A 19,474-nucleotide genomic window follows, 5' to 3' on the forward strand; every position below is an offset into this window, starting at 1 on the left:
CAATGATAAGCATAAAGCATAGTCACAGCATAACTGCTCTGTAGTTGGAGAATTATTTCCACCACTGCACTGAAAAGTGAAACCCAGATTTCAATGCTGAGAAAACCCCCACAATCTTCCATTTCAAAGAATAACCTGTTGCAAGTTCTGCACATGGAGGAAGAACGAATGTGTAACTGGACTGCAGGCTGATGGCACTCAGTACAGGATAAAGTATTGAATTACTGGAATTATATGGCTGGGTAAGGCTTAAATTGACATTCCTGTAACACAGGATTCTTGCTCCAAATTAAGTACACCTTGTTACTTACATGTATTCTGAGCCTTCCCAAGACTTAAGAGGAGGTCCTCTGCTGACGTAAGGTCTCAACATTTTCTGGATTTAACAGGTTCTCCAAACCAGGCTCAGATACAAAACTGCTGAAGGACAAATGAGGTTTTCTTTGCTTAGTCATTCATCTGCAAGATTTGGTCAACTTTCTCATTACCAATTTCAAACCCACTTAATTTTATGAATAATTTTGTATCTTAGAAGATGTTAACTAAACATATTTTCGTTATATTCGTTATCAACAAATAAAAGGCCTGTTCTGAGACTTACCGTTAATTTAAAGCAGCATTAAATTTGATTATTAAGTCATATTATCCACTATTTGTGTTTTAGCTAATTATGTTATTTACATTTCTCATTTACTTCTGGTGAAAGAATGTTCATTGAATGAGCCATTTTCTTTCTTCCTTTTTTTCTTAAGAGTCTTTTCTTCATACTTCATTTTCTTCCTTTGCAAGTACCTCTGCCATGTCCCTCCTTCCCCTATTTCCTCTGATAAACCTTCTTACCCTGTTTTCACTGACTTGCCACTAAGATAGCTAACAATGTCTTGTTCAAACAGTGTAACTGTTGGCATAATTTCAGAAACTACTATATAAAAAGCAGAAGTTTTCTTAGTTGTTGATTAACCAAGGAGAAAAGAAAAATAGTTGAAGAATATGTGGCTTCCTCAAAGCCACTGTTCAATATATATCTTGAAAAACAAGGAAAAAGAGTACCGGTATCTTCCTTTCTGTAAAGGCATGTGTGATAGCTTCCAAAAACTGAAAATTGATTGATAAAAGTTTTTCCACGACAAAAACCATTCTCTTAAAAAAAAAAAAAAAAAAAATCAATGCTTCTCCTGAAATCCCTTTTATCCCACAAACACATGCTACTAACAAATCAGCCACCCAGTCCACCTCCACACATCTCATACAGCCATCTTGACAGACTTTGCTACAGTCTTGAAAGGGAGAAGCCTGGGCAGTCTCAAGAGGCATGGATATTACTGTAATGGAGAGAGCGCAAATACAGTGATGATACAGTACAAATAACACAAGGTCCCATAAGGGCAGATCACTGGAAAATAAATTTCAGCTCAACCAACCAAGAAAATCAATCCACATTGCTAAGACAGTTTGTACATCAACAGCAGTCTCTCTGTATTAGCTGTTAGTCCACACCGCTGTACTCGTCACTAGCAAGAAATTAACCTTTGTCTTGTGCACCCCATCACAGGAACCTTGTGTGCTTCACAAGGCAAATTATATCAACCACTAAATAAGCATGGCAATGACACAGGTTACAGGATAGGTTGAATTTTACGGCACTACGCTCATGGCACCACACGTGATCGCAGGAAGTTACACAATCAGAAAAAGTGAAAAGCATACCCACAACATCTCTGAATGAAGCTACAGACAATTTTAATGTGGTCTGAGCCCCTTAGGAGTCGTTATAGGATGCAGTAAAAATGGGAACCAAGAGCCAGTCTGATGGCAGATTCACAGCCTGCAGCGGTGTCCTGGTCGGCCACTATCTAACATCATAAAAACAAAGCACAGATACAATTAAGACTCTGCCTCTCCTAATAATCTCAGAGACTGTTTACTCAGCAACACCAACACATCAAAAGAAAGGATGCCAATGCCCGAAGACAAGTCTGTTGAACTCCAAGCCAGCTTTGTTTATCACTAATAGTTGTCTTGGTAGAATTAAAGCCTCAAAACAGATAAAAAGTGCGTTGAAGGGCCTGGAAACCACCATGTTAAACCACTGGCAAAAAATGTTGCTATGAGAACTGACTGAGCGGTTTGCCACACGGAATTTCAGAGCCGTGCCAGTGACCACATCCAGGTGTGGGTGAAGAGTAGTAGTGTGAGGCTAAACACTAAAATATGGGGGTTAATTATGGTGCGGGTCGCCTAGGAATGACACGTGCAGGCATGCAATGCCCTTTCCACGTGACCGTGCTGCTGTGCCCCAAACGTGGTCAGTCAGATTTCCCCCACTTCAGTGCACCCTTCCACACTACAACTCAGAAATTCCCTCCTACGCCCACGCTCCGAAATACCTAAACATTTTTCTAAGATGTCAAGACTTTTTGCTGTTTGCTCCAAACTTCTACCCATCTTCTCTCACCTGATTCACTCCGTACTTTCCTCTTGGCATTTCCCCTTCACCTCCATTCCCTCCCTCCTCTTTCCATTATACCATTTCTGCTCCCCCAAAACAAATTGTGGTTCTAACGCACCACCTTCACCACCTCCTTGCTCATTCAGCTTCTACATTCCTAACCCTTCCCTCACCCTCCAGCTGCCGTGTTTCCAGACGATCTCTTCCAGGTGGGCAGTCTACGTTTGTATGAGACCTAATGCAAACTATCCATTTGTTAGATTTTGGGAAAACTGCAATGCATACCCCCCCAGGCAGCACCACCCAAAACCAGGAGCCCTCTATCTACAGTCATGCTCAGAAATATCGTTTTACTTAAAAGGCTACAAAATTACCATCATCACAACCGACCTGTGGGCAAGGTTACCTGACAAACGAAGAATAAAGGTCTCTTGGGGGCCATCGGTAGAATCATTCAGATGCTGTGTTTTTGCCTTCTCCGTGTGAGAATTTTCAAGCTAAATGATACTTATTTCTTTGACATCAAAGGTATATTGTCAATCTTTTATCCCTGCCACCCACGGCAAACGGTTACTTTGATCTGCAAGTGACTTCCCAACTTCATTGACGCGTCTCATAAAATTTATCCCTTCACCCTGAACCTCACTCAGTACTAGAAGTAACCAAATATAACTGTGACTTTCCAAGCTACAAACCACATTTGCTGGACAAACTTCTTAACTCTCATATTGAGACACAAGCCATCTCAAACACAAGGGCTGTGATTAGGAGAGGATGTCTTTATTGGTTGCTTTTCACATCTCAGAAACAGAATAGGGATTTGCTGAAATAAGCAGTGGATTTCATCTCCATCCCTGACAAACAAATCATGAAACAGAAGAGCATATTTCCAGGCCGAGAAGGGAGCAGGAAAAATTGCCAGTGATATTAACAAAGAAAACAGGCTTTCTCACAGAATTCTGAATCCATTTTGGATGACTGTGTTCACAGGGGCCATTTGGATATGACACGAAAAATCTGTATGATTGAGACAGACAAGACTAGCAGAACGCTTATGAGGAATTACAGAAGAAAATACAGACGTGTTTGCAAGCTGAGATGGGAAACCGTCAAGTGTCTGTCATTACTGAGATGAAGGATGCACTGGTGGCTGATGTCACTGTGAAGAGACGTGGGTGGTAGGAAGAGAGGAAAAACAGTCTTAGCAGGAGCTGATGAGGATGCAAAAGCAATGCACCTGTTGCGGGACAAAGACAAAGCTGAACTTGGCCCAAGCTGGGATGTGCAAGAGCAGGAGAATTTGAATTTCAGTGTACAGTGAAAAGCAGAGAATGAAAATTTTGAAATAAATGGTCCAATAATTGTATATGGACCGTATTTAATTGGTAATGAAGATGTAAACTTCGAGAGGAAGCACCTGGAAGTCACATGTTTAAGCAAAACAGTAGCTTCAGAAAACTACGACAGGCACTACCTTGAGGTATTTCTGAATGGCTGAAGATGTAAGACTTACCTATCTTTGTACAGCATTTGAAATGCAGTGATATTCAATTATGCAAATTAACAAAAGACAAGTTCTCCTTAGGGCCCTTACTGCATTGTGGTCTAATGAAAACTAGGGAGTATTTATTATTTTCAGTGTCCTATTCATTACACAGATGCATAGAAGCAAGCTATCTATTTTGGAGTAAATATATGCACCTCTCCAGCTATATAGGGAGAAAAAATTACCTTTTATAATATGGATGACTATAGTAGCCTGATTATTCTGCATATTCAGTTCAGCTATCCAAAAGGAGCAGATATTTTGCAGAGGTGAGTACCACAACCTAGTTCTGAACTCCACAGCCTGGCATCAATTGGGATATTCTCTCCTCCATGCTTCACCAGACTAACATGTACCTACGCATGTACATATACACACCTTTCAAAATCCAAGACAATGAGCTTTAAAACAGAGGTGCTCCCACTTAAATCCTTATGAAGCTTTTGGTCGTTTGGCTAGCATCAAAAAAATATTCTGAGTGCTACTAAACACTTCCCTCTGCTGCTAAGAGCCTGGCATCCTGTTCCAAAACAGCGTGTCTTTTAAAGAACTTCCTGGAGAAGGACACAGTAATAAGACTGGAGTAATCTTACCAAATACTCCTTCATTTGTACTAGACATCCAGGCAGTTCAAAACAGCTAAATCTTGTATGCCAACAGGAGAGAGTGGCTTGGATTGTTAAGAAAGAATTCTCCTCTTCTATGTAGTTCTCTGCTCCTCTCCCATCTTGCTGGCTACTGTGGCAGTTATTGCGATTAAAAAAAAAGCTAACTTTTTTCAAACAAATATTGTTGTAGTTAGACTGGCTGATTCCTTCACAGAACAAGACAGATGGCAAGCAGCTTCACGGTCAGAAGATCAGTATTGAATGGGTTTGTGCTTTTGTTTCTGACAGGACACGGGATTAAGTTTCACAAATTTAAGATTTTGTGATTTAAGATTAAGAGATTTGGGATTTAGGATTTATTTTGAATAAGAATTTTCCCTGCTAGACATGAAATCATCTAAGGGCAAATGGAATGTTTAGGTGCCAAAGTAACACACAGTGGTTTAAAATCTAAATTTATCGTTTTCCTGATGGATACTCATGGCAGCAGATAAATGGAAGCAGGTATCTCGTACAGATTTAATGACTGGGTCTATCGAACAAAAATTCCCGACACATTCCTGGAGCACCCAGTTGCTAAAATCTGATTATAACACAATAAAGTGACAGCTGACTTTCACATTTTAAGAACAAAAAGGAAAGAAACAGGCAGCTATAGTACTACAGACAAGCATACCAAACAATTAACTTCCTTACTTAGTAATGTGACTAGTGACCTATATAATGGACAAGGATTTAACACAGACTGAAGAAAGTACCATGAAAACATCATAACTGAAGTTCTAATCTGACCCGCAGGGAATGGTGTTGAGCTTTAAATAGTAATAGTTGTGTTCTCATACAGAGTGGAGGGGTTAAATTTTCTAAACTCTTTTCAGAATGCTGGAATACAGTAACAGAAAAAAAATGTTTTACATTGTTAAAATATTTTTTACATTAAGAGTACAATGCTTGAGAATGTAAATGCATAGGATGTTAAAGAAATATCAGTGTGAGCTCATTGTAATTTTCGTCAGGAAAAAATCCTGTAAATTAATGTACAGTCAGACTATATGTTCACCACTTTGGATTCTAAATATTTAATGATTATCATCTTTCTGCCATACAACTATTACATGCACATTCCAAAATTACTGCCAATTTATAAATTTTTACTACTGAAATTTAGAAATGAAGTAATGCATGGGGATAAAAAGCGAATGTCTCAATGCAATGATTCACCTTATTTTAGAGCAAGGCCTCATTTTTGTGGCTCACAAAACAATGGTTTCTAAGACCCCTACACAGGATAGACTATGTTTCTAAAGCAGCATATGAAAAGGGGTAATATTCAATAACAGAGAGACAGAGTCTTGAAAAATCACGGACCAACCCAACATTCTGTTAACATTAACTTTATAAAATACCTTACAAGAACAGATAAAGAACTTGAGCTTACATAATAACCAAAATTTAAAAAGAATATTGAATAAAATATAAATTAATTGAACACATCACTAAGTTTGCCACATGTTAGACAAGTTTATAAAAGGCATTTTCAGATAAAATAGTTATTTGAAAGAAAATCCTTCAAAATGGGAACTACTGAAGTCCTTTTTCAAGAAGTCATTCCTAAAAGCGCTAAATTCCAGGTCAACAGGTAGTACCTGAATTTGCTTAGAATACGGTGTTCATTTGCTTCAAAATTTGTCAAGCTTTAAGACACAAATTTAAATGCTTTCAGGTCAGAGTCATCAGTGCAAAGTAAAGCTTCAAGCTGAAAATGAGAGAAGTATAACAGAAGAAATGATCCTGGTACAAAACCTTCTAAATTCACATTATGAAAAAAAATAAAAACCAACTGTGCCAGATGCACTCTTAAGATACTGAACATTAACAAATTTTACCAGTGGCCATTTTAGAGTTCCAGCCAAGCCATTAACATGGCTAATCATATTAAATTCATTTATTTTATAACAATTTCATTTTTTTCTAATCATAAGTCTTTCGAAAAGATCCATGCTGCTGATGTCCACTTACTTTGCTCAACTTCTGATTCAGCCAATTTACTTAAAATGCAGTAATTTAGCCAAAAGGAGATAAAAGGTGAGGCCAACAGACATCAGAATGATGGTCTAACGCCTGCAATGACATTTAATTAGAAGAAATAGGATAGCACATGTTTCTGAGTTTAACCAACTTTGTTCGTTCAAGTACTCTCATTGAAGTCAGTCTTCCTTAAAGTTACATATGTGCGTAACACACTGCCAGGCTCAAATCCTTAAGTCTTTCAAAGGTTAAAATATGTTTAGAGAACTATGTGTTTAGAGAACTAGACTGTAGCCAGATTAATTTCTTTTAAACCTATTAATTCCTGCAGAGTAAACATCAACACTCTAGCAAAGCAATTTTGCTCTGTTTGACTTTAAAATTATTAACCAAAACAGGTTTGAAATAGTCTTCACATTCCACTATTTAGAAGTGTTATTAGCACACTCACTTAAAAGATTAATGGAAATTTTTTCAAGTTACCACTCAGAATATCGCTCATCAAGCTTTTTTTAACACATACTGGGGGGGGGGGGGGGAGTTTCACTGGTGGTCACAACTAGAAAGGAGAAGGAACAATTTAAAACCCTTAATCTATCAGGCAGCAGTTCCAGCCTCTAATTGAAACATAAGGCTCTCATTTATACTAAGCTGCTGCATAAAAATGAGAAAATGAGTTCTCCATTACAATTCAAAATTTAAAAACTCAATCTGAAGATTGTTTGCTCATCCTTGTAAAGCGTTCTTTTTTCACTGTCATCGTTGCTACGCTGGCAGTTATGCTAGAACCTCATTTAAATAATTCCAGTACAACCACAGTGTTTAATTTAATAGTATGAATCATTTCAAATTTAAAGTTAGCTAAAATGCTACAGTGATGTTGTAAACAAACCAAATGAACAAGAGGGTTCATGACTACACGAAACCTTCCCCCAAAACATAGGAAAGAAATTTACTTGAACTAAAAGCACAGAATATAACTTCAACCAAAACTTTTCATAAGCTATGCTCAAGGAGCGTACATTTAAAGGAAGTTGCAAATGCCCTTTTCTAGGACATAAACTCAGAATCATTTGCTTGAATCCAAATGGAACAGAAGCTCTTCCCTGTACCCTGAATTTACCTGATCATCTTTTATCACCGAAGCAGATTAATGATATCCATACTATGCTTTGTGATGCTACAAAATAATTTATTTAATTAGTTGTAAGAATAAGTTCTTTGATGAAATGATGAACTTTGAGATATCACAGTAATTTCCACTGGGTGTTCGCGGTTATTTTGAATCCTGCAATTCAGCCATTTGCTGCCTTTAAAAAAAATGAAATCTTTAAAACATGCGTTGGCTGCTGAGATCTGATCCTATAAGTGATATAACTTTTACCACTTGCTGTGAGTGAAGGAGAACACTGACAGCTGAAAGGGAACAATAAATACATATGTCACACCCAGCTTAGCACAATGTGAAAATTCTCATACACTGGTCACATCTCAAAATGTGAAAAATATTCCAACTACCACATGGTTTTACCTTTCTAATAGTAATAAAAGAAAAGAGGATTTCAAAGTTTCCTAAAAAAACCCAAGAAAGCAGCAATCTTAAGAATTATTCTGGAAATATTTGGACTCTTGACTTTGAATGTACTAAGAACAGAGCTGTCTTCTCTCTTTTCTAAAATGGGGAAGACTTTTAATTTGGGCTCAAAAATAAAACATCAAAGCCTGGAGTATTGCTAACCACATAAACAAAAATGTATTTCCAAATAAGCACCTGGAAAGTGAGTGAATGAATTTGGGTATTAAACACATACTTGAGAATAATAAGGTGTACAGAGGAGGAGGTTACTAAAGAACTTTGCAAAAATCTTGCTACAGTAGCATTAGGAATTAACAGTGCATCAAAGATTTAAAGTTTCCATGTTAATACAAACTGATCCAAGCCACAATGAACCACAGGATAATCATTCGACCAAAAAAAAAAAATTAACCGCATTGTACTTTACAGATGCTAGAACTGGTATTTACCTGAATACCATTAATATGATTCAAAAAGATTCCTTCTTGTCTAGCATGCCTCAGTTTACATAGGTCATAGGGAACTGGTGCCATTAGTGTGTATCAAAGCACAGTATTATCATGTGCATTTGGCTTTTTTGAACATTTGCAATCAAATACTTAAATTTGAAAGAGCTTTTACATGTCAGAACTCAGTATCACTGCTGCATGAAGTGTTTTATTTGTTGATTGGGATTTTTTTGTGGAAACTGTGTATAGAAGACCTTGAGGACTACAGTCATGGAATTCATGTTAAACAGAAAGCTGCCCAACATTACTGTCAAAATACCTTTAAGAAGGCAGTTCATAGACAGAATAATGAGTTTTACATTCAGATATTTCCTCTCTCAAAAGCAAAGGAATCTCAGAAGAAAAAAAAAAATCAGTAGTGAAGGCCACATACTTTTTGCATTCGATGAGCTGAAATGCAAAAAAACATAATTAAAGCATCTTGTAAGAGAAAAAAAAACCCCACAAACCAAACACAGAACTTCTGGAAAGTGATGTTTTAGTTGATGGGGTGGTCAGCATGGAAACTGTTGGGAATGCTACAGCAGAACTGACCACAAGTACAAGGAAATATGAACAGGAACATAGTACAGGCATCAACTAGAAAACTGTAACTTGCCAACTTGTAAACAAGAAAAAGCATTTCACAGATTAAAAGTTCTAGGGAAGTAAACTTCTTTAAATTATTCTGTCAGTTCAACCCTGATTTAAAAAAGTATGGCTAGCAAAAATACATAAGCCTCAGCATATTTATAAGTCTTGATCGGAGCAGCCATGAGCCTTTGATAAACGGCTGGAAACAACCACCCTTCTACTAAGGATGAAAGAAAAATATTCCATTCTCTTCTTTCTCTCGTTTCTCAATCCACATGTTATATGTAGAATTCACATGCTCCAAGAATATCTTGATGCTGCTATAGATTGAGACGTGGGGAGACCGGTGGAGGAAAACAGACAAACTCTCTCAAAATACTACGGGCCACATCAACATTATTCTGGGCAATTTCAAGCGCCCTCTTGACTTCTTCAAAGGAATAGCCCTCTCCCATAAGTTTTGCGATTTTGGCATCCACATTTTCCATGGAACTGTCAGAACTGTATGCTTTCCTGTGGTGTATTTCTGGTGCAGTCCTCCGAGGAAGTGGTTTAGGGGGCCTGGCTGGTGCTTGGGAACCATCTGTTTCAAATAAAGGAGACAGAAATCATTATAAATTGGCTTAAAATAGTGTTATAGGTAAGTCAAGCCTCATGAAGCCATTTTAAAAGTAAAATTCTAAAGAAACACGAAGAGATATTTTAATTCACTGATACATCTCATTTTAAAATTCGGACAGATGCTGAATTCCTCAAGGACATCCTAAAATGGAAATAACGTAGTGAAATACTGTTTTAATAATATAATAGGAACATGCAAGCTACAATCTGAATTATCCAACGTTGGAAGAAAAAGAAGGCATGATGAAACAGCAAAGATGGCAAAAATAGCCAGTCAAAGTTTTAAAGGCTCTCCACTCTCAACTCACAGTTTGAGAACTTTTTCTTAGACTGTTTAAAAAAACAAAACCAAATTTGATCACAATTTTATTCAGGACTGTAAGTTGTGCAGAAGATGAATCCAGTCAAAGATGCCTGAGGGAGAAAAATCCTTCACTTATTGGTACATCTTGCAGATTCTGTTCAGTCAACTGCAGTTCTTTCCATGCATAGCAGCTATGCAGAAGTACAGAAATAACTGGTTTCTCAAAAAACCCTCTAGTCCAATTATTTTCAGTGATGAGAACAGAACATGAGCCTTCCTCTCCAATCTTCCTTTGGAATTATCTCCCCTTTCCTTCCCTTCTATGGAAAGGTTACCTTCACAGTTAATGCTGGTGCTAAGAATCATGATGTGCTGATGAAAAAATCTAGTATTCAAACTTCCTAATCTTCTCAGAGTCAGGAGTTTCATGCTCAAGTAAACTTGGTACTTTACTGAAACCTCTTTATCCTCACTGATTCCACAATAAGAAGCTTAAATACAAGCAGGCATAGAGCAGAAAACACTTTCAAGAGCAAAGTATTTAAAAAAAAAAGTCTTTAATCCTTCAAAAAGGGTTCTAAAAAGTTCCATCAACAGTGACATTGATAGATAAATTAGAAGAATTTCTTTCTGGCTGTGATACTTCCTGTTTACTTACACTGACAGCAATTGCATTTTGCAGTGTTAAGTACTTCAGAGGCGGTTTTTTAGTGATGAAAGAATGTTGTATTTCTAGTATTACTGCTACAACATCCTACCTTATCAGAACACTGGATAGAGAGAACTGTAATTCAACCGAGTACATTAAACACTTCAGATGAACGAAAACAGTTCACATTAGTGAACATCTAACCAAGGTGTATTCTTCTTTCAAGTTAGTTTCCAGCTATTCCGATGAGAGTGTTGCTATAAATTTTAATTCCATTTCTTAATTCAGAGAAGATAAGCAAATAGTACTTTTAGCAAGATGGTGATATTCATAACACAAATGGATGAGAGCAATTTGATTAAAAGCTTACAGTAAGGGGGTAAGATTAATTTTGTTCTAATTTCATTGCCTGGTTTCCTTACAAATGGTTATGACACAACCTATAGATAGTAAGGGCTATTTTGGATTTGTTATGATTTTTTTCTCTCTGAAGATGAAAAGAATGATATAAATGCTAAACATTCTAGTAAAGACATCTGAAGCAGATCAAAACCTGCTATGAAGATGTGGAAGATCCATGAAACACGCCGGTTTGAGAAATTAGTTATAGCTCAGGAAATGTGGTTAATAACTAAAAACTACAATCAGAAACAAGTTCAAATTTCTCATTTCACTTATTTTAGAGAACTCAAGACTGTAACGGAAGAATATTCTTTATATTTAAGATAATGGTGTATCATGTTAAAAACAATCAATTTTCTTTCACAAACATTTCAAACTGTTTTAATATGCACTTCATTTCTACGGAGGATGAAACAAAATTTATTTGCAAACTTTACATTCTCCCCTGGGCTTGAAGTACAGAAGAAATTCCTTACGCGTATATCAGATCCTTCTCTGTGTGTGTTTGTGTTTTACATAAGGTATTTTTTTTGCTCTACCCAGTCTAATACAGGCTTAAAACTGAAGTTATTTCTTGTTTAAAACCTTCATTCTGCTGAAGCTTCCAAACAAACTTTCTTAAGCTATCACATCGTTTAGCAAGGCCATTTTTAATTCTGTCAGCAGATTTGCAGCATAGCCATTTTATTCTCACTCCAGTGACATCTCTCTATAGCACAGATACTTTAAGATCTTCAACCCTCTCTCTCTCTAACTCAATTCCCATTATTATTTTTTTAAGCGCTGACATCTCTTTCAATATCTTCACATCCACATAAAATTTTAGCTGAAGCTGGGTATCATATTGGATCCTGAGCTTAAAGATACTAAGCCTAAGCTGCATGTCCATCTGGACACTGAGATAGAGGTATTTAAGTGCAAGTTTCCTTCCCAACCTCACATCCTCTCTGATGCTTCAGCCACCGTGGATGCCTAACTAAAAATTCAAATAGATTTTCTAATTGTCTAATTCAATTAACGGTTTCTACAGCAAGGAGCTTCCTCTATCACTCACATTTCTGTAATTTTCTGCTCTAGATTTAACCCTTAGGAAACAGGCAGAGACAGGCTTATTTAATAAGCGTTTAAAAAGCGAAGAAAAAGTTATAAGGCAAGAGCTGTGTGGCACAGTGGGAGGCGGATATTCCTAACTGCACCTATTGGTCCATCAAGCTCTTAGGTATGATCATCATCTTTTCCAGTACTGTAGCAGATTAGTCCCCTTAGGGTTAACTGAAATCCACCTTGAAATAATATGTGATGCCTTCCCCCCAACATTTCCATGTAAAGCAATTTAAATTTGCATGCAAGAGCTTTAATAAGACCAGGTGAGTAAATAGGCTGCAGAAAAATATCGTTAACTAGCCATTTGAATCCATTTCTTACAGAATAGCTAAATTCAGTGAAATACAGCAGACATCTATATTAGAAGCCTAATTTTCTTCTAACTTTCCCACATATCATTGGCTGTGATTAGGTAAAATATGCTAAATATTAGCAGTATCTCCTTCTCTTGCTTTTATTGTAATAATTTTTGAAAGTTGTATTTAAGAAGTTTGAAAAACTATGCCTTTGGGATAGTTAGGTGCATAGTTGAGAACTATTTCTTAAGTGTTCAATATTAAATATGTTGCTAAATTAGAATAAATTTCTTATTACATGTTAACGATTCAGTTAAACATCATGACAGCAATCTTAAGAACAGTCAAATCGAAGCACCAAAGTCAAAGGACTCCCCATGCTACTCTAGGGAGCCAGTGGCTAAATAATAATTGGATTTTAGAGTGAACTACACATTTTTTTCCTGCTAGTTCAAAGAATCGCCATATGAAAGGGCTGAAATGACGAATTTCCTAGAGTGAACTGATCAGTTCAGAATAAATGCTGAAAAGTTCTGAACAGAGTTACACCTCTACATTGTCTTTTTGAATCATAGATGAAGGTGAACCAGTTCATCCTGAAGCTCATCAGTTCTGTTCTATGGAATTACTGCCACTGTAAAAACAACTTTCCAATTAAGAGTATGACATGATCTACCACCTAGTTTTCATTTAATTGAAATTAAATTGAATATCTTGCTGTACATCATGCTGATTTAGAATGATATTTATTGCAAAGGTCGACACATGTGAGTGTTTTAGAAGATGGCTGTGGGAAACACACAGACAGAAAAGTATTTATTAAGTGACATCAGCAAGCTCCAAGATCTTAAGTAGCAAACATCTTGCAGTAATTTAGGAAAATTTTTAATTTTCCTACCACAGAATTGCAAGAATTGCAGGAAAACTCTGTAGCTTTAAGTTATATCATTGTCATAATTTGTATTATAAAAGACTTTCCAATGCTCTAAATAAATCAGGTTAACGTTGTAAGACAAACAGATCTCTCAGTGTCACCTATAAAACATGCATTATAAACCAATTTTTTTTTCCTAACAATATGAACAAAAATAGAAACACTGTTATAGCAGTAGAGGTATTCTCCCCAAAGTGCTACTGTTTACCAAAGACATCACACTAATTCTCAAATGTGCTGTTCATTAAAAATTCTGTAGCACTCTTCAGGCTTACTTCGTGTCCCCCGTACTATATTCTTTCATTCCTATACCACAGCAGAGATGAACTACATATTCGTAAGAAGGAGAGATATAATTACAATTAAAAAATGTATTATTTTTCCACCTGTGATTGTTGCAATTAAACACTGATGATCATTACAACTGAAAGACTAGAGAAATAAGTCCCTTAATTTCTTTATGCATTAGAAAAGAGTTTTCACACACAATTCACTCCTATCTGGAGAACGAGTAATAGTTCAAAGCAGCACTTGGCTCTTTTTTTGTGTGGCCTCCCCACACAGCAAAATGATACAGGTGGAACAATCCTCCCCCTTTGAAATACAGGTAATACTTTTATTTAATTTTATATTTCATATTTTATTTATTTTAATTAATTTGAGTAGCTTTTCTTTGCATGTTATTCATGTTGCCCGAAAACCAGAAGCAAAATTTCTATGGCAGAGGAATTGCTTCTACTGGACCTGTTCCATTGCAAATGGAAGACTGAATTTTAATTGTTTTGGGTTCTTGTTGTTTTATTGAAAAACATTTAAAAATTTTCTTAGAACTTTAGACAAACATATTAGCAAAAAATATCAGAAAATAATAATAGTTTAGAGAGTAAAGGAGTAAAGCTACTTTTTTTTTTTTAGCAGTAAGGAAACAAAGATGGAAGTGACATGCATGTGGTCCCTGCAGGACTTCTGATCTCTTGTGGGCTTTAAAGATGGCAGAAAAATCTCTGCCCTTCTCAAAAATTAAGGAACTCGCATAAGCACTCAGTCTGGCAGCTGGTGAAATTGATGCCATAGTATCTACACCACAGACAACAGGCAGCCACTTCTACCATTACTGCTGCCCTTTAATCTCGGTTATCCTTTGATATTTCATATTTTGAAAAGCAATATTACCATTGCCATTTGTTGCCCAGAATGACAAAAACCTTATTGGACTTTATGGATGAAAGTTATTTGCTTCATAAAGTTGTAATTTTCTACAAGAACAGTTTTCTACCTTACCTGAAGAGGGAGGAAGTTGATCGTAGTCTTGAGATGTCCTATGTGTTTTGACGTTTTCTCCAGTTACTCTACGAGCAGGTGGCAAAGGAACATGACCACTTATCGGATCAAAATGGGGATCTGTAATAGCAGAACAAAAAAGGTGCCTTAGAATAATTCAAATTATTATTTGGGGGTGGGGGAGGGCTGATGCATAGAACCTAGGCTTAAAATAGCCTCCCTTCAGAACAGCCATGAACCTAGAGGTGTTCCCCCATAGCGTGCACAAACGCATCTGTACATCCAAATTCAACACTTGCATAATAGACATGTAACTATGTCTTGCAGTGACAAAAACAAGAGCGCAGCTCAAAGGTGGTCTATCCTGCATGGAGCATGGCTCTTCTGCCTACATCCATGAGGTATCTTTCAACTACCCAGCCCTGACACTGCTAAGAGTGTGGCTGGCAAAGCGTGGAAGAGGTTGCAAAGCCTGAAGCAGCACAAGTAGAAATATCCCAGCTATTCAGTTTGGTTAGAGCTTGGTAACACTTCTATGCTTTGCAGTTCACAAAGACTGCAGGGCAGATTTCCCAGTCATACAGTCCCAGCTACGGGTAAACATTACAGGGACTGGTAAAGGCTGTGACTAGGCTTTTCAGTTCTCTCTGCTGATTACAGGAACAGAATTTAAGAAACGAGAGAAATATATAGGCCTGGCGTATTGTGTCTGGACTCCTAAGAGTGTTTGTATGTGAGTGCAACTTTTTGCTGTTGTTGATGGTGAGATTATTATTCTAATCTGACGGGCTCTGATGGACAGCTGAGAAATCACCCCCAAGACTTGTATGGAAAACAATCATCAAAACCTCATCATAAATCATCTACAGCAGTTTATTTGACAAGATTCAAAGTGAGTAATATGGTTTTAGAAATACTGTATGAATAAGAAAAGAACCGTCCACAAAACCATGTATGCCTAAGTAGAGGTATATACTTATAAGATTAATGAAAACTGCTGCTATAAGATTGTATTCGCTATGCAAATATGAAGAACAATAGATACATTTTTCCAGATTTTTAATGAAAAGCAATTAAATGTTTAACACTATCAGTGATGTTTACTTGATTATTTGGAAATAACACTTAATAATTTAAAACTCTGCATGTTTCTGGGAACTGCACACAGATTGACGGAGCTTGTGTGCATCTGCTTGTGAGGGCTTCTATTTTTCCTCTCCATTCCCATTAGAACTGAATGGCGCAGTTCGTGTTTCTGCATCAGATGATACAACCGAAGCACCCATTCAGACTGAACTGAATAATAAAAAACATTCCATAAAAGGTCATTCCAGTTCAACCTAAACTAGCTCACTTTCATCCCACAGCTAGTATCATTCGCAAAGGTCAGTCAAACGCCCGACAACCTGTCAGGCTACTACGGAGTTGCACATGACTGCTTGTCATCTCTATTTCAGCATTCCTGTGATACTATTGCCAAAACATTTCATTTATCCCTCTCCGTGCAGCTTCTATGAAAAATAGATAGGAGGGGGAAGACATCTAACCGCATCATAAGGTAGATAATCACTGAAGATATTCCTGGGACAGGAAAACTTAAGATATCAACTTCCTTTAGAAGCTTCCACAGAGGAAAAAAAAAAGTCACTTCACAGGTATGCACTGTAACGCACAGAAATCCTGTTGTAATCTGTACCATCAGCAGCAAACATATTCAACTTCATTAACCTGACAATCAAACGCTCTTCAACTCAAAAACAAAACTCATAAATTGTGAACATAGCTTTTATACCTTTTACAAGTACCGAAAAAACGTCAGAGCGATCCATGGGGAGAGAAAGGTGAAAAACTGACTTATCAAAAAGGTTACGAACCACAGGCGCCTGCAACTGTGTTCGCTATTAATATAGTTTTGCAACAAAATTTTACAATAGTTCTGACAAAGTAGGATGTTCTTTTCCCTTATTTTCTAGTTTTTCCCCAAGTTTCAACTTGAAAATAAACCCCATGAATTATGTTTTGCTATAGAAAACAAAGGAGGTGACAAAAGGATACAGACCAGTATTACAGATTACAACAGAAAACTTGGCACTTAACAAGTAACAATGTCTAGCCTGGTATAGAAATACTTACCTTATTTCATTACTTTGTGATAATGAAAAGTTAAGTCTTTTTATATACTGAGTTGTTTCATCTCCACCATTAAAAAAAAAAACCCAAACTATTTTTTAATATTTTGTATAATGAAGTATAGACAAAACAGACTTCTGAAGCCTGATGACAACAGAACAGATAAGCTTCGTAAGTAAAGGGAAATGAAATATAATACATTCTTTCTTTTGTATTCCTACCAGAATGAAGGAACAGTTCATGTCCTGAAGGAGGTCGGCTTCCTGAGCCAGCAGGTTTTGTGTGCTCAATCATGCTGTGCCGAGCAGGTGGTGGTGGTGGTGGTAGTGAAGGGGGTGAACTATCAAACGCATCTTCACCTGCATTTTAGAAAAGAATTATTAGATGAGCAAACTTCATTAAGAACTGCAGAGTAAAGAATGAAGCTTAAAATTTATTTTTCTCTGGCTGCCGAGGCCGTTACTTCTAGGGTTCATCTAGCAGTTCAGTGACTCCAGTAATGAAATTGTAAACCTGACTCTCACTATGCACGATCCTTTTCTAAAACACGCTCTGAATGACCTTTTGCAGTTCTTAGTTTCTTTTGGTATGGGGGGAGAGATTTCTTTTAGTGGCTCAATTGCAAAGAGTGTATTATAATAAAAACTTTCACTGAATATCATTGTAGAATAGCAGCTATGTTTCGGTGGCTAAGCAAAAATATTTATATTCAAACACCAATGCTGACTACATTAAATCTGCTACATTTATACTATTATCTTTATCTGCTGTTCTAAAGCTCTGACCTCAGATATAAATTGAACTTTCCAGGGCTTGGCAAAAGAAGGCAGCCCTTACACAAAGGTGGTGCAGACAGGACTAAGGTTACCAAATACTGTGATTTTTATGTGTTCTTCTGCCTTCAATTCTATATACTCTCACAACTCAAACACTTCAGGGACCAGCGAGAGTATAGTGCAGGAACACGGCCAATGTTCAAAAGGTTTTACGCAACCAGAAAATTGGATGATGACACACACACTGCAGTCTAACAATCATGCAGCTGAGTTTGTCAATGAAGGTGTGGGTGGTGGCCAAGCACAGCCCCAGTATAGATGCAGAGCTCACTGACTTTTGTGTAGAACAGAACAGAAATCAGGGTTAGAAAAGATAGCTTTTGGTGACTGCAGGCAGCAGTGAGTTTTGAACTGTCCCTTGATAGTGGAAAAAAGCCAAAAATAAACTTATTAATTTAATTTAGTTTTCTTTGACTTAAATACCACCTCTTTTGCATTCTTCCTTGTATTAGATAAAAGAAATGCAATTATTTAAGCTACAATAGGAAAAATGCTCCACTCTTGCATTAAATTGCAATGGCTCAAACTTCATATTAAGGGACAAAAAATTGTAATTTATTTAGGGAAAATGGTTTTACTTTTCTTTATAGCTTGAATACAGATTTAGTATGCCTTTTCACCTGTCTTGCATGAAGGCTTACATACAAATACCAAGTACAGATCATTGACACAAATATTGACTTGCAGCTGTAATATTTAGCTGTTTGGTACTCTTAACATACTAAACACTGGTTATTTTTCAATAAACATGGCATTTGGTTTGTCTAGGCAATGTTAACCATTAAATGTAATCAGCAAAAAGTCTGCAACCTAAAGGGGGCACCAGAAGATCATAATCGGAGGGTGTCCTGTTGAGCAAAGAGCTGTGTTTTGGGTTGTCTCTGGTAGGAGGTCGTGCAGGCGGCAAAGGTACTGGAACAGCAGGTGCATCATAGACATCTCCTGAATGACACAATCACAAGAAGTGAATGTTTTCTTGCTGTACCCCTAGAACAGCACAGAGTAAATTTTCCTGCTAAATAGTGAAAAATAAAAATATACCTAACTCTGGATGTTTTGATTTCTTCATCTCAGAAGTAGTACTGTGTGTCCCATTCGTTACTCCAGCACATTGACCATTCTCACACACCCTGGAGACAGACATTAAACAGGAAGCAATCAACCAGTTATCCAAGTACGAATTCCCAGAATGACCAAGTACCTGAGCTGGCAGTCCATTATATGGAAACGAATGAAAGAGGATAAGCTGCACCAATTTTAAACTTTACATTTTCTATATTTAGAGCAGATACTGGGTAACCATCAATAAAAGTCCTTTGAAGGATTATACTGCTTTCTTGGTGGGATACAGACATGGCTTAAATAACTTACTCAAGGCTGCAAACAAGATAGAGGAAGAACATTTAACATAGTCCTCACTTCAGAGCTCAGGTTGTCAGTTTATTCACACGGTTAAGTCACAGACTTAATCCTATTTTGCCTTCCCAGCTGTTGAATTTTCCGTAGCAGAAATATGGTAAAGGGAAATGTGGATTTTGGTAATCCATGCTGAAGTACACAGAGAAGTCATTAAACAAAATAAAACAAAGCAAGAAAAAAACCCGAAACAAACAAAAAGAGCACCAGAA

The 19,474-nt window shown here is 36.9% G+C and overlaps 1 protein-coding gene across 5 annotated transcripts in view; it reads right to left on the minus strand.

Annotated features, from left to right (window-relative positions):
* Window positions 1–9,182: 9,182 nt before the first annotated feature.
* CBLB (Cbl proto-oncogene B) overlaps window positions 9,183–19,474 on the minus strand; it is a 132,193-nt gene continuing 121,901 nt past the window's right edge. For all 5 annotated transcript variants that reach the window (XM_054838999.1, XM_054838988.1, XM_054839008.1 and 2 more), the window contains 5 exons: window positions 18,888–18,976; window positions 18,657–18,788; window positions 17,232–17,369; window positions 14,881–15,000; window positions 9,183–9,872 (listed from right to left, as the gene is read on the minus strand). In XM_054838999.1, coding sequence (XP_054694974.1) covers window positions 9,610–9,872; window positions 14,881–15,000; window positions 17,232–17,369; window positions 18,657–18,788; window positions 18,888–18,976 — 742 coding nt within the window. In that variant the 3' untranslated portion in view covers window positions 9,183–9,609. The remainder of the gene's footprint in view (window positions 9,873–14,880; window positions 15,001–17,231; window positions 17,370–18,656; window positions 18,789–18,887; window positions 18,977–19,474) is intronic.

This window comes from Grus americana, chromosome 1 (genome assembly GCF_028858705.1).
Source record: "Grus americana isolate bGruAme1 chromosome 1, bGruAme1.mat, whole genome shotgun sequence".
Classification (NCBI taxonomy): Eukaryota; Metazoa; Chordata; class Aves; order Gruiformes; family Gruidae; genus Grus; species Grus americana.